The 26,160-nt window shown below is 35.5% G+C and overlaps 1 protein-coding gene across 1 annotated transcript; it reads left to right on the top strand.

Moving 5' to 3' along the window:
- Nucleotides 1–76: 76 nt before the first annotated feature.
- bcap31 (B cell receptor associated protein 31) lies at nucleotides 77–21,657 on the top strand. The gene is made up of 8 exons (XM_065248130.1): nucleotides 77–211; nucleotides 1,059–1,167; nucleotides 2,855–2,955; nucleotides 3,591–3,735; nucleotides 9,660–9,795; nucleotides 13,531–13,651; nucleotides 15,578–15,678; nucleotides 21,305–21,657. The coding sequence occupies exons 2-8, from the start codon at nucleotides 1,076–1,078 to the stop codon at nucleotides 21,341–21,343; spliced, it is 735 nt and encodes a 244-aa protein (XP_065104202.1). The 5' UTR covers nucleotides 77–211; nucleotides 1,059–1,075; the 3' UTR covers nucleotides 21,344–21,657.
- Nucleotides 21,658–26,160: the final 4,503 nt, after the last annotated feature.

The raw sequence follows: 26,160 nt of genomic DNA, 5'->3' as shown, positions 1-26,160 counted from the left end.
GGTGTAGTTGACTTTTATTTTGTTTTATTTTTCTTTGTATAATATGAAAGACTTTTACACTAACATGGAACCGGAAGTTGTCCCGTCGTTAGCATGAGTTGGCACGCATACCGGAAGCAGATTGAAACAACCAGGAATTAGGCAACAGCATAAGTTTTGACAGATTTTTGTAGGGAATTTGGGGAATCATTTTGCTTTTTCTTCGGACTCTGTAAGTTTCATCTCATTTATTGATGTATTCAATCTTAAAACATAATAAGCGCTCATAAAAGCGCAATAAAGTGGGCGTGTGCTGCAATGAACTTATAAGCGCGCATTTACTTGCAACTTATATATTTGTTCGCTGTGATAAACTCTTTCTGTATATGTATATTTCTTTACAAATGTACTTATTTTATTTTGTATATAAATTCACTTGTGTTGTCCTTATCTAGTGGTTTAAAATCTAATGTCAAACATGCATATTGAATACCTTTATAACGTTACTGTATTGATAAGATCTGTCATAAATATTCATTTATCACCAGTCATCATGAATTAATGCCTCCATCATGTGATTGTCTAGGGCTAAGCTATGACTGTACATCAATATTAACCACTGATCTTTCTAGAAATTTCCTTAAAAAGCAAGCTTATATTTATTTGCCTGTTGTGAATCTTAGATTTGTCCAATTGGGAGAATCACTAATACAGGATTTTATAGATTAGAGAACTAAAAATTAAAGTATAATTTCCATATGCAATGGTTTTGAACAAGGCCTCAAAGGTTGAGTTGTCATATGCTGTAGACAAGAGATGGTGCTGTTGTTTCATTTCTGATGTAGTGATTGTCAACAGAGTCATCATACATTTACATTTATTTATCTAGCAGACGCTTTTATCCACATGAGAAACCTTCTTTGTTTAGGGGGCCTGCAGTGAGCAGAGTCTACGCTTAGCACACAAAATCATATGTGAAACCTGAATGTCTGCATTTTTGTAGTTTATTGTGCCTTTAGGATTTTGCTTATCTTTGGTGAAAATGCTCAGCCTGATCATTGCTTATTATGTTCCCATAGGTTAACAGATTGCTGCCATGAGTCTTCAGTGGACGGCCGTGGCTACGTTTCTGTACGCCGAAGTATTTGCTGTACTGCTGCTGTGTATCCCATTCATCTCTCCAAAACGGTGAGTATTTCTTTTTTTTGTTTATATATCTGTCACTGTCATACAGTTTAACATCTTCTGCCAAACACATAGAAATAAGATAACTATTCAAAGTGCACAACTTTCCTATTTAGTCTACTTAACCCTGTAAAAAAAATGAATACACCATTACAGGGCTGCACAATATATTGTTTTACCATCATCATCTGCAGTAATCCCATTGAGCAAAAATATGCAGTTTTGGGTGTGTCCTTTAAAATGCAAATGAGCTGGTGAAATGCAAACACTGATAGCTATAATGGAGGTTTGTTAAAATTTAATCTCATTTGTGCTGTCATAAATGGCAGTGTCGTGGTTGTATAGTGCAGATGAAGTGGTGGTATTATTATAATAAGATCCCATTCTGACATCACAAGGGGAGACAAACTTCAATGAGCTATTTAGAGTCGTTTACAAAAATTATGTTACTGGGTTGTTCTTGATCACATTGTCTAGGATGATAGAAGCATTGGGTCCCACTTATTGCACCTAAACATAAAAAAGTCAGATTTTCATGATATGCACCCTTTAAATGGCAGAGAGAATGTGAGCTATACAAAAAATACAAGGCAGAAGTTAATTTATTTACAACAAAGCTGTTGAAGCCACCAAAATAGGGATGGGACGATAACTGGTTTCACGGTTAACCACGATAAAATGTCCTGACGGTTAGTATTATCGTTTAAAATTAAATTGTCATTACAATCGTGTTTAATTACCGTGATTTTGAAAACTCGCTGTAAATCCTGTCCAGCCAGAATCAGCGCGCACATGCAACATAGTTTTTTGCACAAGAAGGCATTTAAGGGATAATATATTGTATTAATTCATAGTAAACTTATTAGACATTTTTATTTTTTTACCACAGATATAATTTCATGGACATGAAATATTAAATTGTTATTTTTCAAAATTTTTTGTACATTTCCATCTCATTTTAACAAAACCGTGATAATATTGATAACCATGATAACTTTGGTCACTATAATCATGATATGAAATTTTCATACCGTCCCATCACTACACCAACATAAAATACCGTAACCCACCCTCCGAAATGTCATGCTGCCCTACATTTTTAATGGCTTTTTATAGTCTGAAAGCTGTAGTGTCGCTTGTGATTCGTGATGTTGATTCACAACCGGCTTTATTCCAGGAAGGCTCTTATGATATTACCAACTGGAGTTGTGAAGCAATGATGTTGTTTTTGCCATGTAAATGAATGACTCTTAATATGTATCTGTAGAGATGATTGTTTACTGATAAATGTTTTGCTTCCACTGCAACCATAATAATTGAATTCTGCTCTGTGCCTTCATTGCAGCCATTTTATTTTGATGCTAGAAGTCATTTTCTAAATTTGAGATTCACATGGCCTTTCAATTGATTTAAGGGTGACTAAGTTATATAAAAATGGATTAATTGGTAAACAACATTTTCTTAGAATTGCAAATAAATACAGACAGTGTGTGTGTGGTTTGAAAACCAAATCTCATCAAAAAACACAGATGCTTGATTGTTTTATCTTTGGATGCAGCTTTATCAGTGTATGGAAGAAATAACAATCCTGTGTTTGTTCTTTTTAAGAAAGATTAATCTAATCGTATGTGACTTTTGCCCTTTGTTCGCCAGATTGTACTGTGTCACTTTATCATGATATCTTTTCTAGATGGAGTAAATTTTTCAAATCTCGACTGGTTGGTGTGATTACGGCGTACGGAAACACGGCCTTCATTGTGATCATTTGTATCCTCGTCTTTCTTCTCGTAGGTGAGATTAAAAAAGTTGGCCCTTCTCAGCCATCATACAAGTACACACAAGTTGTCTTTGAACCTGCTGATGTGTTTACATGTGCTATGAAATCATAACTATAAAAAAGAAAAAAAAAACAATTAGGCCAATCAAGTGATTAATTGCGATTAATCGCATACAAAATGAAAGTTTGTTTTCATAAACTTTCGCGTGCGCACGTGAAACCATAGCGTGTGCACGTGAAACTATGGAGTCCCTAAGGGGACATAGAGCAAAAATAAAATACAGTTTAGTTTCGCGTGCGCACGTGAAACCATCGCGTGTTTAACATGCATGCGCGGAAGTTCATGTGATCACACGAAAGTTTCACATGATTGCGCGATAGTTTCACGTGAGCACTCGAAACCAAACTTTAAAAAAATTCTGCACATGAAGGTTTCACATGAGCACGTGAAACTAAACTTTAGATTTTTTACTCCAATGTCACCTTAGGGGCTCGGTACAAAACGAATAAAATTTTAATTTAATGGTATTTTAAAATCAAAATAGTTAATTTTGTCATACCTAATTTACCTACTGTGAGTTTTGTATTGGCAAAGCTAGATGAATGTATGAATTAAGCGAGCTAAAGCTTATGTTTCTGCTTCTGACAGATGCTTTCAGAGAAGTGAGAAAGTACAGCGTTTCAGAGACGGTGGACCCGAGCAATCACCCTGTGGCCATCGAGCACATCCACATGAAACTTTTTAGAGCTCAGAGGAATGAATACATCGCTGGCTTCGCTCTGCTGCTGTGTTTGTAAGTGCTTTTATCTCTTCATCTAGAGAAATGGCTGTATAATGTCATTGCGTATCAAACCGTACTGGCCTTGCTTTCAGATTCACCATTAAATAGTGCCACAGGACAAAAGTATACTGTTAACCTTACAGAAAGTCAATAAAATCATTTTAATTTTTATTTATACTTTATATCGGCATCTATCAGGATCTCTGAGCTCTGCAGTATTTCAGATTCTGGAGACATTCAGTTGTGCAACAGTTTTGTCCACAACTCAATCTCTATAAAAACATTTGTTTGTCACAGTGGCCAATAATTGCCAGCCCTGCTGACCCACAATGACACATCGAGTCTTTAATAACTCATTCTTGCTGATGCCTTTAATTTTGAAAATGAAAAGAGAGACAAAATCACATTTATGTTAGCCAATAATATACAGTCAAATCAGACCACTCCCCTGCTCCAGCCGTATATGTTCAGGGCAACTGATAAAGTAAAAACCATAAAGGCAGATATATATTAATATTATTATTACATCTAACAGAAATACTCTGATCAATTATCAATACAATTTAAAAGTACAACACGCACAGCTGTTGAATGAAAATGAATAATATGAATTTAACTCACTTATGGTGTCCTAATTTTTAAGCCAATTAATGAGCTTCATTTCAAATCTTTAGTGATTGAGACAGAACAGGGGTTTATGGTGTTAAAGCCCACATGATATCAAAACTTATTTTTTATGGAATATTGCAATGTTCATTATAAACAATTTATGTATGTGACCCTTTATTTTATATAAACTTTAATCAAACATAAACTTGAAAATGTACTTCTGCCCTCTTGTGGTTGGGTGGTGATGGCGCAGTGGATAAGACACAGGCCTTTGGTGTTTCGAATCCACTGTGACACACCATTGTGTCCCTGAGCAAGACACTTAACCCCTAGTTGCTCCAGAGGCGTGCGACCTCTGACATATAGGGAAATTGTAAGTTGCTTTGGATAAAAGTGTCAGCTAAATGAATAAATAAATAAATAAAATCCTTCTCTGATGACATCAGCTAGATGGCTTGGGCGGAGCATCCGTTAACTCCGCCCCTCCAGCTGGTCAGTCTGGTATGAGTTCCATTTCTGAATCAAACGCCTTCCTTTTTATATCCAATCAATTCACAACGGAAAAGCCATACCCGGGTGATTCTCGTCTAGATTTAAAAGTTTAAAAGAGTCCAGCATCAGAATTTTAAAAAAGCCCTTGAAGCCAATTTTTTTTGCACATATAAGATTAAGGTCTGAACTTACTACAATCATTATTTTTAGAGAATTAAAAAAATATTTCTTATAGAATTATTTACTTTTTTTAGATTATCATTATTAAAAATTATCATTACCGCAACATGATATTACATTAAATATATGCATCAACTCATGTTTCGGTAATGAGAACTAAAAAGTTGTCACCTCAAAAGTCTAATTTCGCTAGATCACACCACCCGCTCTTTTCCTCGTGTGATATCCTGTTTCACTCTGAAATACGTTACAATACAGAAGTAAAGTCGATCGCGGCTTCCTGTTCACGGAGACTTTAACAGCCGTATTGGGTCCTTGAGTTAATGACCTCACTAACTCTGTTTATGTATAATAAATCAAGATACAATAGCTTAGGTTTACTAATTATTCATCTTTTTTTTTTCACTAAAGGTGCAGTTTCCAAAATGCTACCACTTTTCAGAGAGTTACATTGATGAGTTAGATCTAGATGGTGTTTTTATTTATAGTTACAGTATGAGAGATGAATGCATTGTGTGTATAGCACAGACAGATACACAATACAGGAATACAGTCGAGAATCTGTTTGGTATATTACAGTAGGAGTGGAAAGAATCTGGGGTGTCCATTCACAAAGCACGAGGATACTTGACATCCTGCAACCCGATTGGTCCATTGACCTTTGCGTACGGTGCCTAACTAATAGGAGTCTCCCAGCTTGGTTGGCTAGTCTACATAGTTTTTCCTTACAGGGGTTTTACCGTGATTCTCTGAATGGCACGCTATTTATACCCTGACTCTGACGGATGGCTACTACATCCATTAGTGATACGACTTCCCTTGTCATTTTGGTAATCATGTGGACAGGTGGAGGACATGTGATCAAGTGACCGATGACGGTTCTTATATTTAGCCCATGTACATGGCATTCCAACTGGCTCAAAGGTCTTGACTCCTGTTACAAAACGGACCCTCGCACCTCTGTGGTAGACATGTAGACTGAAGTGGCCTGTGACGGTTTGACATGTGCTACCAGGGTGTTGGGATCGTGTTTGTTGTTTCTACACAACCTATTCTGTTTGATCACAACCTATTTGGGTTTTCTGGGTTCTTACCCACAAACGTTTGTGCTGCTAACGCAATGCGCTGAGCTTCATAGGAGCATGCCTTTGCACCTGTATATAGCGGGGAGAATAAGTATTTGGCACATCAGCATTTTTATCAGAGAATTTCTAAGTGGGCTATTGACATCAAATTTCCAGCAGATATTGCCTTCAAGCCAAATTCATACAAAGAAATCAAAACATTTAAGTATACAAGTTGAGTCATAATAAATAAAGTGAAATGACACATGCAATAAGTATTGAACACATGAAGAGAACAAGATGCAAAATGGCATAGAAAGCCAAGAGATCACCTGAAATCTGTCAGTATTGAGAGAGAAATCCTGCCTGTTATCAGTACTAATTGAAATCAGCTGCTTTAGTCCTAATTGATGGCTTATAAAGGCTTCTCATTACCCAGGAGGCACACAGGAAAGACTTCATGATGGGTAAAAGCAAAGAACTCTCTCAAGATCTTCGTAATCTTATTGTTGAAAAGCATTTTGATGGAAATAGTTATAGGCGCATTTCCAAAATGCTGAATGTTCCTGTGAGCACTGTGGGGGCCATTATCCAGAAATGGAAAGAGCATCACTTCACCATGAACTGGCCACGATCAGGTGCTCCACGTAAGATCCCTGTCCGAGGAGTCCAAAGAATAATCCAAGAGCCAAGAACCACTCGGGCAGAACTTCAGGAAGACCTTGCATCAGCAGGTACTGTTGTTTCAAAGAAACTATAAGCAATGCACTGAACCGCCATGGCATCCATGCACACTCACCACGCAAGACTCCATTGCTGAAGAAAAAGCATGTTGAGGCTCGGTTAAAGTTTGGGAAAGAGCATTTGAAGAAGACTGTGGATTATTGGGAGACTATAGTATGGTCAGATGAAAGCAAAATTGAACATTCTACAAACCATGTTTGGAGAAGAAATGGCACTACCTACCACCCCAAAAACATCATACCAACAGTTAAGTTTGGGGGTGGAAGCATCATGGTTTGGGGCTGCTTTTCAGCAAGGGGTACTGGCAGACTTCATATTATTGAAGGCAGGATGAATGGAGAAATGTACCGGGACTTTCTGAATAAAAATCTGCTGCCATCTACCAGAAAGCTGAAAATGAAAAGAGGGTGGACATTTCAGCTATACAATGATCCCAAACACAATGCCAATGAAACAATGAAGTGGTTTCAAAGAAAGAAAATCAAGTTGCTTGAATGGCCCACTGAGAGAACTGAAGATCAAAGTTCATAAAAGAGGCCAAAGGAACCTTCAAGATTTAAAGACCATTTTATGGAAGAATGGGCCAGAATCACTCCTAAGAAATGCAGATGACTGGTCTCTCCATACAAGAGGTGTCTAGAAGCTGTAATCACCAACAAAGGCTTTTCTACAAACTTATTAAATAAAGAGTGTTCAATACTTATTCCCTGTGTCATTTCACTTTATTTATTATGACTCAACTTGTATACTTAAATGTTCAGATTTTTTGTATGAATTCAATATTTGGCTTGATCTGGTGGAAATTTTGTGTCAATAGTCCACTTAGAAATCCCCTCACTGATAAAAATGCTGATGTGTCAAATACTTATTTTTCCCGCTGTATATCATATATTAGTTGAATAAAAGGGTTTAAATCTGTACAGAAGTGTTATGAATGAAGGTTATCTTCGGTCACACAGTTACCTCATACAGGGACAGAGTGTTTGACCAACCTGTCTCTTATCTTGCATATATGCAAGTCGTGGCCCTCTGTGGTTAACCCCACCAAAACCATCCATATTAAGGCCACGACTGCCATCTTTAAAACCTTACATTTACATTTATCCATCATCCATTACCTTTCAGTATGTGAGTTCCATGGGTTTGAACCCATGACCTTCTGTGCTGCTAATGCAATGCTCTAAACCGAGCTATACAGAAGTGCTAAACCTTGAACTCTCTTAAACATGTGTGGGCACAAACATAAGTGTTTCACCCATCGCCTGTGCCCTGTGAATTCAAGCTTATGTGTTGTGAAGTTTATCTGGCTTTATAAAAAGTAGAAATTAGAATAGATTAGATATAGCCTCATTGAATAGATTGGTTGTGTTTATATTTGCTTATGGCTAAGTGAGTCATTTGATTATTATGCAGTTTTTGGCCAGAGGTGAATAAAACTGCTGTTTTCAGAAGTGTTTTGCATGCTTATGAAATGATGCTGTGTAACTCAATCTATGACCTGCTTTGTACATTTGGACCGGACCATTCTGCTCTGAATTGGAGAGATTTTATTTCCATTTAGAAAATCTTTAAAGGCCTGAAGGCTTGGTTTTGACTTTTTAGGCTTGCATCCAAGAGCGAGACACATGCTACTCAAATTAAGCACATATACCAAAGATTTTATTTGCTGTTGAATATCAATGGGCTCTAGCTAAAGTGTTATGCTGCTTATTTTGCTGTTGATCATGGGAAAGGTGTCTTGATAAATCTCAATTTTGGTAAAATGTTTTCTATTTCCTTCATGTAAATTTAAGTCAATGTGATTTCTTTTTTCTTTTTTTTTTATATTAAGTGTCAGTACTATTTTTTTTTAAGTTGCATAGTTGGATTAGGTTTAGATTTATGTTTTTAAATGTATGCATCTGGCAGATGCTTTTATGCAAAGTGACTTACAGTGCATTCAAGCTTTACATTTAAATAAGTATGTGCGTCCCTGAGAATCAAATCTCTGCTAGCCTGCTAACATGAGGCTTTAGCAATTTAGTTAAAAGGACAAGACTTGTATAGCTCTATCCTAAGGTCCTAAAATGTAGCATTAAGGGACAGATATAGACAGGTATACATTTGGTCATCCCATGACTTGGGTCGGGTCAGCTTACTTTTGGGGGCTTTTCCACTGGCTACAGTGCATGTTACCCAATACTTTTTTTTTAATAACACCTTGGTTGAGGTTCCAAGTGAGCTGATACTAAAACGTGAGGTAAACACTGAAGATCACTGATTGGTCCGAGAGAATCGTCACTACCAACGTCATCGCTAAATGCAAAATTTGTGGTCATCTGTGCTTTGTGGGAAGTTCCCAAACTCCCTTTGAGTAATAATAATAATAATAATAATAATAATAATAATAATAATAATAAGTATTATTATTATTATTATTATTATTATTAATATTATTATTAATATTAATAATAATAATAATTTTGTGAGATAAGGTAAAATGATGCTGTTAGACCCACTGCGGGTGTCCATGTGCTTTCTACCCCCAGTTTTTTTTTTTTTTTTGAAAACTAAGTATGGTCCCCCTAACCAATATGCACATTTGAGGTACTAATATGCATTCTGTACAGTAGGTACAAAGGTTTACTTTTGGAAAGCGTACCGACCCAGTAAAAGTTTTTGTACCTTTTTCATATTAAAGGTATTTTTATTAACACTTTGACAGGTTCTTGATTAATGTCACAAATTCTTGATAAGTTAGGAAGTAAAATCATTGTGCCTTATTATGCCAAAGGCTGCTTCATGATATCCGGTTGTTTAGTAAATGCACTTGTTTGTAATAAAATTGTGGTTGTTTTCTTCCTCCAGGCTGTTGAGACGTTTGGCCACTCTTCTGTCCCAGCAGGCCACGCTGATGGCCTCTAATGAAGCTTTTAAGAAGCAGGCGGAGGGTGCAAATACTGCTGCGAAGAAATACATGGAGGAAAATGAGCATCTGCAGGAGGTGAGCGAGATATCAACATATAACTCTTTCTTTAGAGTCAGGATTTTCTTACTTGGTTAATGGCTGTCAGTGTTTTATGATTCACTCGAAATCCCAAAAGTTATTTCGGCGAATTGGTTTAACGTCACTAGTCAGTTTCTCGTAAGTTCCCATCTCTGTTTTCCTCTGAGAAACAGTACATCAACATATCAGTGAAAGTGGGTCACCAAACTCATACCAGCAGATGTTGTGTTCACCTGTAGAGGGCGGCGTTTCACACAATGTCTGCGCTTTGCTCTTAAATTTTAGGCTGCACAAAACTTCCGTCTAATCATTTAATTTATATTTATTTTATTTTGTAAGCAAATTCAACAAAGTTTATTAGGCCTATAAAAAAAATGTCAGGGACCGTTTGTTTCAGTGAAGTAATTGTATTCTGTTATTGCTTTCCAAACGAAAATATTTAAGAAATACAATAAATATATTTGCTTTAGGAGGACTTTAAGGGAATTGTGAGATAAATCCTTTGGATGAATAATACAGAAACACTGTAGGACTGTCGATCAGGTCCACAATGGGTGGCGTTTTATAATACTGTGATTTTATGGCATGCTTGACATGGTTATATTAAAATATTAGTCATTATTAGTTATTTAAGTCAGCATGAAACAGAAGTAGCGATTGTCATATTTTCCCTATCGTGAAGGATGTCTGAGTGAAATGGCTTTTACATAAGAAAAAAATGAGGACGGGACTTGATTTCATCCATTGAGAACTGATAGGATCGTTGGAAGTTGGGCCACGTTGCTCATTGCTAATCGCTGCAATTTTTTCCTGGACAGAAACAAGTCTACGATAGCCCCGCACTCGTGCCAGGAATTAAAGAAAGGTCATTTTAAGGAGGGGAGGAACATATTTGATTTAAGATTATGAGTGCACAGGAATAAAAATAATATAAATGAATGTAATTTATAAAAACACGCTAGAATATTTCATGTTTTCAATTTTATGGTGACTTTAAATCCCTTGAAAAAGTGACTTTTGTTTTAAGATTTCATTTATGGGCTTTTTCAATTTGAATTGTTAAGCCAAGTCATTCTTGACCTTGTGCAAATGTAGTTTTAGGTTATATAATGTTTCTTTTGTGCATTGTTCATAATTAATCCTGATTTAGAATTTTTTTTACATTTTTACATATATTAAAGGCAGAATATTAAGCTCTGAGATTGGTTGCTAAAAACTTGATGACATTACTAACCCTCTTTCAAAAATAAAGTGTGAAACATTGCTCAGGGTTAAAGCTGACCTTTTAAAAGACCTTATCTCAAGGTTAAGTGTAGTGCAAAAAAGCTCTAGTGTATTTTATGCAGTCAGCCCTGGAGAATGCTGGGATAGATCCACAGAGCCACGCTGTGATGGACGGCTCAATTACAGCGCTGAAATGCATTAAGTCACCGCATTGATCTTTGAAGGGGGTCACTCCATTCAGAGGCACAGCACGACACACGTGATCATCACGCATACATGCACGTGTGAAAACGTAATTCATGTCTGTGAAATATTTTAATACCGCACAGAGAGCCATAAACAAGTTGACAGATGATGAAATATTGCATTTTAGTAAATTAAGTTTGACTCGAGTCGAGCAGATTGATCTTTCGGAGATAGGGCGTTTGACCGTTCTGCTTTTGAAGCGATTGCATGGGACGTCCCGACCTAAGCAGGGTGAGATGACCTGCCTGATCTTTGTGGAGCTTTTACTTTTTATTCAATTTTACTTGTTGATATTTTTTGTTATTGTTTAAAATGTTAACATGTATAAAGAAAGTAAGCTATTATAAAAAATGAAATAAATATATTAACATTTAGGCTATTAATAGAATGTGTTTTTGGCGGGAAACTCACAGACTCTGTGTGGGCAACCTGGTGCCCACGGGCATCATGTTGGAAACCACTACCCTACAGAAGACAGTGGTTCCCAAATTTTTTATTTTGCGACCAACTCAAATGGATATAATCTAGCCCGGGACATATTTTTAAATGGAAATATGAGATAATTACACACATAATATATAATAATTCAACGGCCCGTCATCAATTATTACCTAATTAATGCACAGTGAACTAACATGAACAATTGCATTGGCATCAACAAAGATTAATAAATGCTAAAACCTGTTTGTTAGTTTATGATAGTTTATGCATTTACTAATATTAACAAATACAATCTTATTGTTAAGTATTACCAGAAACTTTACATTGTGACCACTTAATACATTTTGTTAAATCAACACACATATATGTTTTAGATATTCACAATATTCTGTCATTTTAGATCTTCAGCACAGCTATATTGATAAGACCTAATATTTGATTTATTGATCAAACCTAGACTTTAAATGGGCCAAGTTCCTCATTTTTAGCATTTTAGTAGTTTTAGACATTGATAATTTACTAGAATGTGTTATAACACTGTTGTTTTGATTTTGTCCCATTTAAATCTAGTCCATTCAGCATGTTATGTTACTCTGGTTGTATTTTAACTTGATTTGCAGGAAGCATAAAAAAGACGTCTGACCCAGATCCAAAACCTTGTTATTTCCTGGGGACAGAACACAACCTTCTTCTGTTTGACATGATTTTAAACCCTCCCTCTCAATGTCCGAATACCCCGTGCAGTTTAGCACACAAATATTCTTGCAGTCATGTTCTTGTGATTTTTGGAGCGTTTCCTGGGACTCATTTCACGTACGAGGAACTTTCATGACGTTTGCTGTTATTACTGCAATACTTCGGACACAATGTGTTAATCTGTAAGCAGAACAAAAGTACAACAAGTTTACAAGTTAACTGCTGAGTTCAGCAAGCTCATGGTGATGTAAGACAACTACTCACGTCTTAAAGTTTCACTTACTGGCCTGGCCTTTGAAGACCCCATTAAATTTGTGGTTCATAGGTGCTATTGTCCATACTGTAGGTTAGGGGTCTCCAACCTTTTTGTGAGCAAGGGCTACCACAATGGATAACACAATCTGGAGGGCTACTTTTTGATATAGTCTACTCTAAACTTTCATTGTTTAAAATACATAAAAGAAGCCAAGCTAGTATTTAATATATGCAATAAATAATATTAAAATTGAGGCTATATCGATTTGATATCAACCAAAAAAAGATCATACTCAGTCAGTATTAAAGATAGCAAAGTTAGATTTTTACTAAATGTTCTTTACATTATGTAGGACAGTGGTTCTCAAACTTTTTCAGCGTGCGGCCCCCCTTGTGTACGGTGCATTCCTTCACGGCCCCCCAAAGAAAATTTATGACAAAAATGTAACATTTTAATTAAACAAAACATCTTAAATAATACAAAGTAGTGTCGTTGGTTAGTAGGCTTATTTTTTGTTTTAATTACACAGATAAATTAATGTATTTTATAAAATGTCATAAAACTGGGGCCCCCTGGCACCATCTCCCGGCCCCCAGTTTGAGAACCACTGATGTAGGAAACAATAAATCACAAAATATGAAAATGTGCACATCACACTAGAATTGACCCATTAATTATTAGTCTACAAAGAATGAATATTAACACCACTAGAAAACATGTGGTGAAGTGTGTCAATTTTGACTTCACGATGACTATGAGGTCAAAAGTTTGTGGTGGATGGAACCTGCATATGAACTTGGGATGTTGCAAGACTTTTTAAGTAACACTTTTTTCAGAAATAACATCATATGACTGTTAATTTTTTACAGAAACTGAAGGAAGCAGGTGTGGAGGTGCCTGAGATGGGTGGGAAGACTAATGCCGAGGAGAAGAAGAATCTGGCCGAGGAGCTCCGACAGCTGAAGGATGAACTCGATGTGACGAAGAAAGGTTTGATGAACACCGGATATTTAGTACATTCATTGAATGGATGGTTTATATTTTCAATATTGGCATTTTATATTTTTTGTCAATTTAAATGACATCACTGAGTGCAGTTTAGTCATTTGTCAGGAGTGAACAGGGAGGACGAATCTCCCCTTCATTCCTCTTCACACCCCTAACAGCTGAGATGGGCTGGGAGTACGTTTTGATAAGGAGTATTATAAGGTTTAGACAAACTGTTTGACTGATCCTGATGACCCAACAGTGACTAACACAAGATTACAGCTACCGAAAAAAGGCTTTTTTCAGAGGAATAACTTTAGTAATCCTGGATTTCACATTTACACTGTATTTGGATGGTGTGCATGTTAAGATTTTACATTTGCACAATGCAGTGATCATGGGATAAAATAAAACATTTTAGAAACAGAATCTCAGAATTACAAACTCCACATCTCTAGTTGTCTTGTAGGAAAATAACCCCATTCACACAGCACGTAAGTCCCAGAAAATTTCCGTAAAATTGTCAGAGAGGCTTCTGTGTGAACACAAAGACGTCCTGTAAATGTTCTGGGATCGCTTCCGTAAAGAGGACCCAGTAACATTGCCGTAACATTCACGGAAAGCATTCTGTGTGAACAAGACGCAGAAACAATGCCATTAGGGGCGTGGCGTGGGGACGCTTGTCATCGCAATCAGAAGTTATGGTTCAGCTCTTTGACACAGGGATTTAAACCCAGATCAATATTCACAACTAAAGAAATACCGAAAAACTGTTAAGCAGAGATCAGGAGCTCGTCATGCTGAAGCTGAGATCATTCACCGGCGTGACAGAACAGGGCATCACACGCTCCTTATTTTCTTGTCATAAACTTAAATGCATGCCAGGGTTTCCTGCAGAAAATTTGTTAGTTATGGTGGTAGTGATGGGTGGGTCATATGCGTGGCAATTAAAGGGGCAGGAAATTATGAATATATGCGTCATGATGAAAATGAAAATATTTTTATTTAAAACACTCAAATAAAACTTCATTTTGAAGAAACTATGACAGAAAATGAACACATATTAGATTATTAATGAATTAAATGTTTTTACCTCTTAACGGGAATAGCTGCGTGATGAAGTGAAACTAAAGGGTTAATAAAAGCAGATGTTGTAGAACGTCTGGCGAACGATGATAGATAGTGCAAAGATTGTAAAAATTGATTATTTCCCACTATTAATTAGATAATTTTAAAGAAGTGTAACTACTGTAGCATGTAAATAATGCACATGAATAAAGTGAGCAAGAGCGCTGAACAATTATATCTAATCAACAGGCACGTGAAACCTAGCTAGCAGGTTGCTCAAACAACAACATCACCAGCTAACTTAATTTAAATTTGCAAGAACTAAAGACTAATACATTAACCGGCTTAAATAAACCCAAAACATAAGTCCACTTACAGTTCTCATGGACACGCGTTTTATCAACTGGCTATCCTCCAGACATGACGGACCACATCTTTAACTCATTTCGGCCATTTGTCGCGCGTGCCCGCTCGCACAAATCTCCGAGATGCACTTGACAACATTTTGTGCAGCAAAATTATTCTTTTTTTTTTGCACGACTTAGTTAAGGCGGTAGGGTTTCCCAGCTTAGGCGGGCCACCCAAACTGCATGCACATTGTGAATAAAATCACTGATAATTAACAAACTTCAGACGCTGTTAAAAAACCTAACAAGTGCAGGACTTTAAATACATCACGTGTCTTTACGGTATTGTGTGAATGCATGCACAGATTACAGAAAATCATTGTCAGTGTAAATGAACGCATTTTCCTTGTATTTTTCGTAATCTATGTGTGAAAATGGCTGTGGACTGCTGTAAAATGATCCTGCAGAAATTATCTACACTTTTTTTAATAAAGCTGTTTGCTTGTGTGTTCAGCTCATCAGAAGGCTGAAAGTGATGTGAAGGCCATGAAGAAGCAGGCCGAGAACCTCACATCAGAGTATGACCGTCTATTGGACGAACACAGCAGACTGCAGGTCAGTACTGAAGCATATCGCAAACACACAAGCGTAATTACTTGTTTGTAAGTTTAACCGTAAGTGCTTTCCGTAAACATAAATGCTGATAAAATAAATGCACTTGAAAGTCTTAGGATATGTGAAGAAATGTTAATATGCCAGAATATTTTGCTGAGCAGCTCAGATCTGCACTGATGGCAGGTGTTCAACTTTAATCTACATCAGTCTGCCAGCACAAACTGGAAGAAGTTTTATGGGTTTTGGCTGAAATCAAATAATTAAGAGAACAGCTGCGATGCAATTGATGCCGAGTTAGTAAAGTAGTGCTGCTGTGCAAATATCTCAGGTTGAATGCTTAGTTGCATGCTATGCTATATAGTTTGTGATATTATTGAGTTACAAATTATACAGAGCTTGGGGGATGATGTATTTTTTTTAAATGAGTTAACATTTTAGCACTTCCGGCACTTTTTAAAGTAGGAGTGGGCGATATGACCAAAATCTTAGATTGTGATGGGATTTATTTTACATCATGATAACAAAATGTATCACAGTAGTTTTTTATGTTATCGTATTTATAATTCTCACAAAATATTTTTAGATAAAACAAACAAAACTCAAGCTCACTGAAGATAAACAGTCAGTGATGAAATAATGAATAAATAATAATGTGTATATTCATATATATATATCCTCTCACACATGCGTGCAGCACTGTTGTTTGTGTTTTAACGGCTCAAATATGTGTGAAACGTTACGTGACCATGCACACAGCAATGTGACGTGGGCGTGTAACCTCGATAGGGATGATAGTCTCTTTACCAAATTTCTACCGGTTTATCATACCTACCAGTTTATCACCCATCCCTATCCCAAAGTCAATGTTTTTTAAAACTCTTTAAAGGGGCCATGGCACAAGACTTTTTTAAGATGTCAAATAAATCTTTGGTGTCCCCAGAGCACATGTGTGAAGTTTTAGCTCAAAATACCAAATAGATAATTTATTATAACATTAAAATTGTTAAAATTGACACTTTGTAGGTGTGTGCAAAAATGTGCCGTTTTGGGTGTGTCCTTTAAAATGCAAATGAGCTGATGAAGTGCAAACACTGATCACAATGATGGTGGTTTGTTGCAATTGAAACTCAATTGTGCTGTGAATTATTTTTTTCTCCCTCTTTTTCTCTGCACTAAATAGCAGTGCTGTGATTGGATAGTGCAGATTAAGGGGGCAGTATTATTCTAATAAGAGCTCCTTATGACATCATAAAGAGGGCCAAATTTCAACGACCTATTTTTGTATGTGCTTGTAGAGAATGGTTTACCAAAACTAAGTTAATGGGTTGATCTTTTTCACATTTTCTAGGTTGATAGAAGCACTGGGGACCCAATTATTGCACTTAAACATGGAAAAAGTCTCATTTTCATGCCATGGCCCCTTTAAAGAAGATCTGTGGTTACAAGCTAAATATATTTTCATGTTTTTTTTTATCAGTAATAGAGGAGAGCGGGGCACAACCTAACGCTTTTTGGTTTTGGCTCAATCATTCAAAAAATATTTGAGTTTGATTCATTATATTTTTACGCAAGCAACACACACATCTCTGCTACAAATGAATATTTAAAGTTTTTTCTATTACTTACCATTCTTGGACAATTACACCAAATGTGACAAATGTTACAACTTACCCCATAGGTGGGGTTAATTGTAACAGGCAGGGGGTTAGTTGTAACACTTGATAAAAATTAAGTTTGCATGCAAATATTTCAATACTATATTGTCTATATATTTGAAGTGGATATTGTTTATTTATCTTTCAATAATAGACTGGTATCCACACTGTATTTATTCATCCAGACCTTTATATAACTGAAATAGTTAAATTATAAATAGATACAAATTTCTAAATATGTGAGAAAAAGCAGCACAATTATGAATTTTTTTTTATACGTGACCCAGTCTGTAATAACCATACTACAGTTTCAAAATCAAATTCTGAGATAATGAGCATCAAAGTCTGATTTTAGCCATTCATTTCATTATGATTTCAATCTTTGACGTGACCTTATTCAATCAATATTAAAGATATAAACAAAAATAAATTTTTAATTTATGATAAGAAAGGCACATTTATTTTGTTGGCAGCCAGCAATCATTCGTGTGTAGCCGATTTAAAACAACGACAAGAATTATGCTAACGTTAGCGTTTTCATATCGTAAGTGCTGAGGGGTTAGTTAACATAGCGTTACAATTAACCCCGCTGGGTCAAAATATTTTCAAGCCCACAAAGTAAGTTGCTAAGAGCTGCAGACATATTTGAAAACGATGCTATGTTTATTTAACAAGACACTGATTAATATGACATAGCATTGGATTTGGTATCTTACACACCCAACTTAGAAACCGAAAAAAAAAACACATAATGAAAAAATTTACTTACATGCCACCAAAACACTCGTTCATCAATAACTCTCTGGAAAAACATTATACATGTCCAATAATTTGGAGGAGATCGTCGCTGGCAGCGTGAAAAAAATACCAGACATGCAAAACGCTCAACCTTGTGCAACAATGTAAACAGTCTGTGTTACAACTAAGTTTTTGCCCCGCGCACCCCTACCCCATGATTTTTTAAAATTTTTATGTCTCTTAAAAAGAGCTGTTGCTATCAAGTTGCTAGATGTGACTACAGATGTTGTGTTGGGGACTTAAAAGTCATCACGCACGAGAATCATGAAAACATGGGCACAATTCCCAATCCCAACAAAAAAATAATCCATAGTATTTCCTTATCAGGGAACATGTTTTTAAATGTATTGAATAGTTTGAAAGAGATGTGGAAGGCTTGGTGGTAATATTGATGTTGAGAGACAGCGGTGTAGTTCACTTGTTGCACAAGGTTAGCTTTTTATTTCTTGTAAAAAAAACTTTAAAATTGACAAAATGCATAATCCCTTCAGCTCTCTCAACACTGTAAAAATTATTACTATTATCTACTCAATATTTTTGGTGAAGCATTTTTACACTTAAAAAAATTGAGTAAATTTGAAAGCTATGAAATCGATTAGATTTCAGTAATTACATTAATTTCCTATCACAAATTAAATTGAGTAGATGGAATCAAAAATTTAAAAGCAAATCAATAAAAAATCCTAGTGAAGTCTACTAAAAAATTTAGTTGATATCATTAAAAATGTTACTTAGATGTAGCTGAAAATTTTGTGAATATTATTTAACTAAAATAAATTATTTAATCATTTATTTTAGTGATATTTACAAACCCACTGAATTATTTTTTACAGTGAAGTTAAGTAAAACAGCAGTGCCCAGATGGCATCTGAAGTATGCACTGTATGTAGGATCATTTAATTTTGATGATTACTTAGAAGTATGTGAATTGGTTATCTTAATGTAAGTCTTCCTGGAAAGTCTGCCATCATTTCCTAGGAAAATATAGCGAGATATCAAGATGTGAGGCGCAGGTATAAATGCACTATTCCAGTGATGTGTTATAAATATAAATCACCTGACATTACATTTGAATTAAAATGAAACCACTTCAACATGAGTTTCTTGTATTTCACATTCTTCGTATCCGAGCATCTTTTGCTAATGAGGTTTGCGAGTTTACGGGTCGTAATGCAAGGAATTGAGTCTAATTTAGTCCAGTCTATTTTTTCTGTTTTGAGACGTCATAAACCATACTGTAATCTATACTCTCACAGATGTCATATATCGTCTAAGATGTTTTATTTCCTTGAACCGAGTGCCACCTGCTTTGAGTCACATTATCATATGACAGCAGGGTTCGTCCTGTGTTAAAGGGGGGGATATACATACATACACACTCATCATCATGAGCTTATGAGATGCCGTGACTGATGGGCATGTGCTTGTATTATGTACGTTACACATTTAACACAGCACCCATGTCTATACAGTGCTCAGTGCATGCATTCACAGGTTTATTTTCATTTTATCACAAGACATCGGCACGCTATTTGACTCACGACAAAAACTAAAGAAAATAGAAATAAATATTTATGGGTTCCCATGAGTCCTTGAAATCCGTGAAAGTTTGTGAATCTGGGAAAAATCTTTGGAAAATTTTTGAAAACAAACATGCATAGATACTATGGGTGTGACGAGATCTCGTGCGACACGAGATTAATTATGTGAAATGCTGGCCGTTACTCAAATAAAAGACTGCATCCTTCTGAGGTCACATTTGTGGACTGCATATATGTCATAAAGACTATCTTATTACAAAATATTAACAATTATAAAGTTTACTAGTTTTATTTAGTTGGGCAAATTGTTGTAATAATCTTATGACTTGCAAATGCAATGCCCAGTTAACTGAAATGAACCAGATTTGATGACGTATGCAGCCTGCATATGCGACCTCAGGAGGATGCAGCTTTCCGTTTGAACCTTTTACAGTGCGTGCATTATATTCTGTCTTTTACTGCGTGTGATTTTTTGTTTGGGTTTTCAATAATGTTTGTTTGCGAACTCGTATAAATTCTGAGATGCGTTGTGTTGATTTGTTGATTAGTGTCAGATGTGAAGTGTCTCAGTAGATTAAACCCTTACTGGGGTTATATGATTTAATTTTTGCATGTTCTTTTTCAAGAATAACGGTGTCTGGATCATTTCTAATGAAAAGAATTAGACAAATATTAAAGGTTGAACTGGATTTAAACGTTGTTTGGCTAAAAATAAGCGTTTCTTCATCTAAAGTCAAAGTGAAAATGACATCCGCGAGACGAGTCCACTGGCGCCCCCTGCAGGCATTTGTTATAATACATAATGCTTTTTATTACATATTAATATAATGTGTTTGTTAATGTTGTTTAATTAAACTTGGTTTTGATACTTTATTTGAACCAATTTATATTGCATCGTCATTATTATGTAATTTTAAACGTTATTGCTCAAATGGGTCTGTTTTTATTCCCAAAAAAACATCAAATTTCTTCATTATCAATCAGCTAAATAATGGTATGAAGGGTCCTAGATTAGTTAAAACATTTAAAAATAATATGATTTCATTTTCCCTTTCATAAATTTTATCAGTGAGGATTTCTTAAAAAGTGTAAAAATCTCGTCTCGTCTCGTTCTCGTAAACCCAATCTCGTGTCTCGTCTCGTGGATTAAGTGTCTCATCACACCCCTAATAGATACAAGTCCTTGAAAGTGCTTAAATCTATTTTTTGCAACAACAAAAAAATCAATATTATTCCCTATGTAATGTAGGATGATGTCATAAAAATTTCAGACTTTTTTTAGCGAGCATTAAATGCATACATCTTTTTTATGCAAATTTCGGGCCATACAAAAATGCTTTTGATTAGCTGTGTTTGAAAGATAAAATCAGTAACAATGTATCTTACAAGGTATTACGATGCAACCTTGCTTTCACTTGAAACGTGTCCCACATTTAGTCCTTGAATTTGAGGGTATTGGACCTTGAAAGTCACTGTAAGGTCCTTGAATTTAACCAAGATGTGATATTTTTGTATGCTTATTTTTGTGTCATTTAAGCACGTTTTCACTTCGTTCAGATTTACTGCCGTACCCAAATCTTACTTACAGGATTGTGATTATTCAAGCTCTTTCTGTCCTATCTCTGTGCACAGGTCAAATTTGATGCTCAATCGGATAAAAAATCTGACTAAATGGACCATAATGCACCTGGCTGCTTTCCTGCATCGTCATTGGCTGAAGCTCTGCTGGGTTTCGTTTCACTTCACTGGCTGTTGAGTGTAAGCTGGGTCCTGTTCCTCACAAACATGTTTTTTTTTTTGCTATGATTTATTCAAAGTCAAGTTTATGAAACACTGTACGATTCTGTTTGCTGTGATTTATTGGTAAAACTATTATGTAAAGGTTTTGGTAAGAAGGGTGTTACAAACAGTATGTATAAATGTTTTATAAATAATGCCCACTGTTTCAATAGAAGACCAAAAACGATAAACACATTTATAAATTATTCCTAATAGTTTTGCATTTGCTTTATTTTTTCTGCTATATAGAAAACCTTTTGTCGGTCTGTACTATAAGTATGGATATATGGTTGCATGTTTTAGTTCATATTAAATCCACATTATACGCTATACCTAAGTCACTCCCTCCAGTTTACGATCAATGAGCCACGTTTTTGACTGTCTATAGGCAGATATCTTTGTGTGTGTTTGCCCTGTATGCCATAGATCACGTCTCTTTTGGACTATTGTCGAGCGGAGAGAACGGGTTTTATCCGGTCTGGTCCTGTTTGAGGCCACAGATTCAGAATAATCTGATATGAGCCGGGCAGAGCTGCTACACAGGGTAATAACGCCACTTTGGCAGGAACAGTGAAGCGTCCACAGCTGATATTACATTTCAAAACACAACACACTGTATCAATCTCCTTCCAGGTCTCCAAACGATATTAACGTCCCCCTCGAAGGTTTACATTTTAAGCCAACACTATTTGATGTCTTGTGATTAAAAACATGAATATTTAAGTTTTGTGAGATCATTACAGAAATGATTGCAAAGCTATATGTTTAACATGCGATTCCTGAAAAGATTCAACATGATGACATCATAGCTGTGTTAAAATAGGGTGTTGAGGGAACGGCATTTGCGCCAATTCGGGTTCCAGGTTCAGTGACTCGGTGTTTGGTATTTCAGACCTCCATGACAGTTAACATGTTAGTGCGAGGAATGCCGTCTGCATCTGCAACCATGACAATAGTTTACAGTTTCATTCGCTCTACAGGTGAATAAGTAAAACATTCACAAGAGAAACAGTTTAAAGGGATAGTTAACCCAAAAATAAAAATTTTGTCATTTACTCACCCTCTAGTTGTTACAAACCTGTATACATTTCTAGATATTTAAAAAAATATAGTGTTTCTAACCAAGCAGATTTGGGGTACCATTGACTTTTATCATAGAATAATACAATGGAAGTCAATGGTGCCCCAGATCTGTTTGGTTATTAACATTTTTCAAAATATCTTCATTTTTGAAAAATATACAGTAGTGTTTCTAACCAAGCAGATCTGGGGTACCATTGACTTTTATCATAGAATAATACTTTTGGAAGTCAATGGTGCCCCAGATCTGTTTGGTTATTAACATTTTTCAAAATACCTTGATTTTTTTTAAATTTATACAGTAGTGTTTCTAACCAAGCAGATCTGGGGTACCATTGACTTACTTATTCATTTAGCTGACGCTATTATCCAAAGCGACTTACAATTGCTATAAAGGTCAGAGGTCGCACGCCTCTGGAGCAACTAGGGGTTAAGTGTCTTGCTCATGGACACAATGGTGTGTCACAGTGGATTCGAACCAGGGTCTCTCACACAAAGGCATGTGTCTTATCCACTGCGCCATCACCACCCCTTTTCGTGAAAAAATACTATGGAAGTCAATGGTGCCCCAGATCTGTTTGGTTATATTAACATTTTTCAAAATATCTTCATTTTTTAAAGTTATACAGCAGTGTTTGTAACTAGCAGATCTGTGGTACCATTGACGTCCATCTTGGAAAAAATACTATTGGAAGTCAATGGTGCCCCAGATCTGCTTGGTTACAAACAATCTTCATTTGTGTTCAGCAAAACAAAGAAATGTATACAGGTGTGTAACAATTTAAGGGTGAGTAAATGACAGAATTAAAATTTTTCAGCAAACTATCCCACCCTTTAATGAAGATGTCAATGTATAGCTGAAGATGAAAGCGTGTATTTGGAGGAGCGATGTTTTATTTTGATGAGGTGTTTCAGGTTTTGGTGTCAGCAGATGCTTTAAATATAATGTTGCATAATTACCAAATCAATAAATTGACTGTATTATAATATTAAAGGGGTTTTTCGTCTTTATATGCATTTCTAAACTTAACTCATTTGTTTTTGCATCATTGTATTCGAAGTCTTGAAGGAAAACAAATGCACTGCTGGGAAAACCTGATGAAAGGCAATAATGATATAAATGATCATGGATGTTTTATCACAGTGTACAGCGTAATGAACAGTTCTGATAGACGTTATCTGTCTCTGATGTCCTCAGGACAGCACTTGCTGCATCTTTCTTCATTGCAAACTATGATTTTATTGTGTTTTGATGTGCTTTAGGTGGAATCTTGATGAACAAACCAATAAATTTTGCCATCCTTAATGAAACGTGTTTGTTTTCTTTTTAGGTCTATCAGTCATTAATTCTCCATGATAAATTTGTTTCTTAAATAATGAGATAAATATGAGTGTTGTATTTTGATTATACTTGCTATAAGCCTGCGCTTGTACAGGATAGAAACATCAATCTGATCTTTCATTATTAAGCTGCTGCAGCTCTCTCACTCTCGATCGCTCGCTCACTCACAGGTTCAGATAAGAACAAACACACAGTTCTGCCTACGGGGCAGTGTAAGTACAAAACATTGTTTAATATAAACAAGAACGAGACCTACGTCTGTGAAGATGAATTATAGTCTGTATAATTACTGTTAGTCTACTGTATATGTAAACAGTTATGTCATCAAATCTATGAAGTCATACAAATCTCTGAGTATTGGACTCTTACGGTAACTATAAACGCCCTACTGATAAACTGTAATTACTTCGTAAAAGTAAGAAAACTGATTGTCTTGAAATTTTAGAGTAAAGCAGATTTAAAAACTGTAAAAATGCAACATTTTGTGAAATCAACACTATTTTTAAGTTAAAGTAGCATAAAAATATAAGTTAAACAATTTCAATTTGTTTTTATAAGTTATGTCAACTATTCACAGGTCAAAACTTAAAATAGTAGGTTGAATTGACTTGCAAAACCAAGTTGTTTTAACTTCATGGGGCTTTATTACAGTGTAGTTGACAAGACTTAGGCTGCGTCCAAATAACCACACTTGCGGTCTTGGCCACTTGTGAGCGCGTGCACGCGACAGCAAATAAGTGCGCAAGACTGTCCCATGTCTTAAAACTGGCAGTGCAGTGCCCTTAATGCACACTAAACCCACACTTTCTTGAATACCGCTTCCAAGTGTATCCCATCATGCATCATGTTCAGGATGTAAATCATGAGACTTTTGCCCGAATCTCGCGAGATGTTGTGGAAACTTTAATTGTAAGTTAATAAATGGATTTTACATATTTTGGTAGTAAAACAGAAAGTGTATGTCATTGGTGCAAACATTGTTATGCATTTTGTAAAACATCTTTAAGTGCTTTTATAAAATTAAAACAACATTTAATGGCGTAGTTTATTCAGATATAAACAATAAACTTTAATAGAGCTACATGCACAAAATTAAGAGTTTTTTACAGGTGCAAAGAATTCTGCATCTGAAAGTTTCGGATAATAATCTTTAAATGTTCATTGATTTATTCATTTGTTTATGTGTTCATTTTATTTAAAGAAAACCTTACAAATATTCTAAGTAGCCTAAATAATAAATGAATATGTTTTGGTGCCACTACCTGGATTGTCATTTTAACACTTGCTAAGTGTGTCCCATCGGGTGAATAATTTTTACATGCACGCTTGTGATCTTCACGCCCACTAGAACACTTGGGCAAAATACAGAAAATACGTCATGTCAAGTGCAAAGACCGCAAGTGTGTTTATTTGGACGCAGCCTTAATAACGTTTGTAAAGTAAACTTGTTTATTAGTGGCTCAAGTTAACTTCTTACAGTTTTTCTCCGTTGCTTTGGAGCATTTCTCTGATCAGAAATATTTTTTTTTAAACATTTTGTTCAACCTGCACATCATCAAGTCAGTTGTGCACAACATAAAAGTTAATTATTATTGTTTTGTACAAATTGCAAATGCTTTGGCACAAGTGTCTGCTGTTTTCTACATTTCAATTGCTGTCATTTTCATCAAAATACAATGAATAGTCTTACACCTCAAAACATTTAGGAATTAGTTCATTGTGCAAGGCATGTCATGCAAAATTGTTGACCTTTGTATCATAATCTGTTATTGTAAGCAAGCAGGTTTTTTTGTCTTTGTAAACGTGAACTGATGTGAATTTTGAAATTTTGAGTTATAGAAAATGTGACATTTCTTACAGTGACAGTGAACCTTTCTAATTTTGTAATTTTTTATTTGTACTATAAAATTAGATTTTTTTTTCAAATTACAATGTGTGATTTGTTTAAAAAAATGTGAAAATGTGAATTTGTGCACAGTTTACATCAGAAAATACCGACACATATCATTGTGTACACTTGGTATATTGACAGCATGGCTAAACATTTTGACTTCATGTTTATGAACAATGACACAACGATGTAAAAATTACTGTAAAGAGATGAACTAAGGAGTTTGAACGCTTTTGCAGGACATCCATGATGTACAAATTGTTCTGAGAAATGCACACATTTTTTTTTTTTTGCACATTTTAAAAAGGATTCGAGAAATGCATCAAAGTGACTGAGAAAAACTGTAATAAACGTAAAAAAACGATTGTCTTGAAATTTCTGAGTTAAGCAGTGTAT

The sequence above is a fragment of the Paramisgurnus dabryanus genome, chromosome 11 (genome assembly GCF_030506205.2).
Source record: "Paramisgurnus dabryanus chromosome 11, PD_genome_1.1, whole genome shotgun sequence".
Taxonomy (NCBI): domain Eukaryota; kingdom Metazoa; phylum Chordata; class Actinopteri; order Cypriniformes; family Cobitidae; genus Paramisgurnus; species Paramisgurnus dabryanus.
Note: the sequence above shows the minus strand (reverse complement) of the source record. Positions and strands in the feature narration are given on the sequence as shown.

Bases quoted from the DNA above. Each gene is read 5' to 3' on its own strand.
- bcap31 (XM_065248130.1), top strand. From the start codon at position 1,076: ATGAGTCTTCAGTGGACGGCCGTGGCTACGTTTCTGTACGCCGAAGTA. The intron at 2,956-3,590 runs GTGAGATTAAAA...TGCTTCTGACAG, and splicing joins CCTCGTCTTTCTTCTCGTAG to ATGCTTTCAGAGAAGTGAGA. The intron at 3,736-9,659 runs GTAAGTGCTTTT...TTCTTCCTCCAG, and splicing joins TTCGCTCTGCTGCTGTGTTT to GCTGTTGAGACGTTTGGCCA.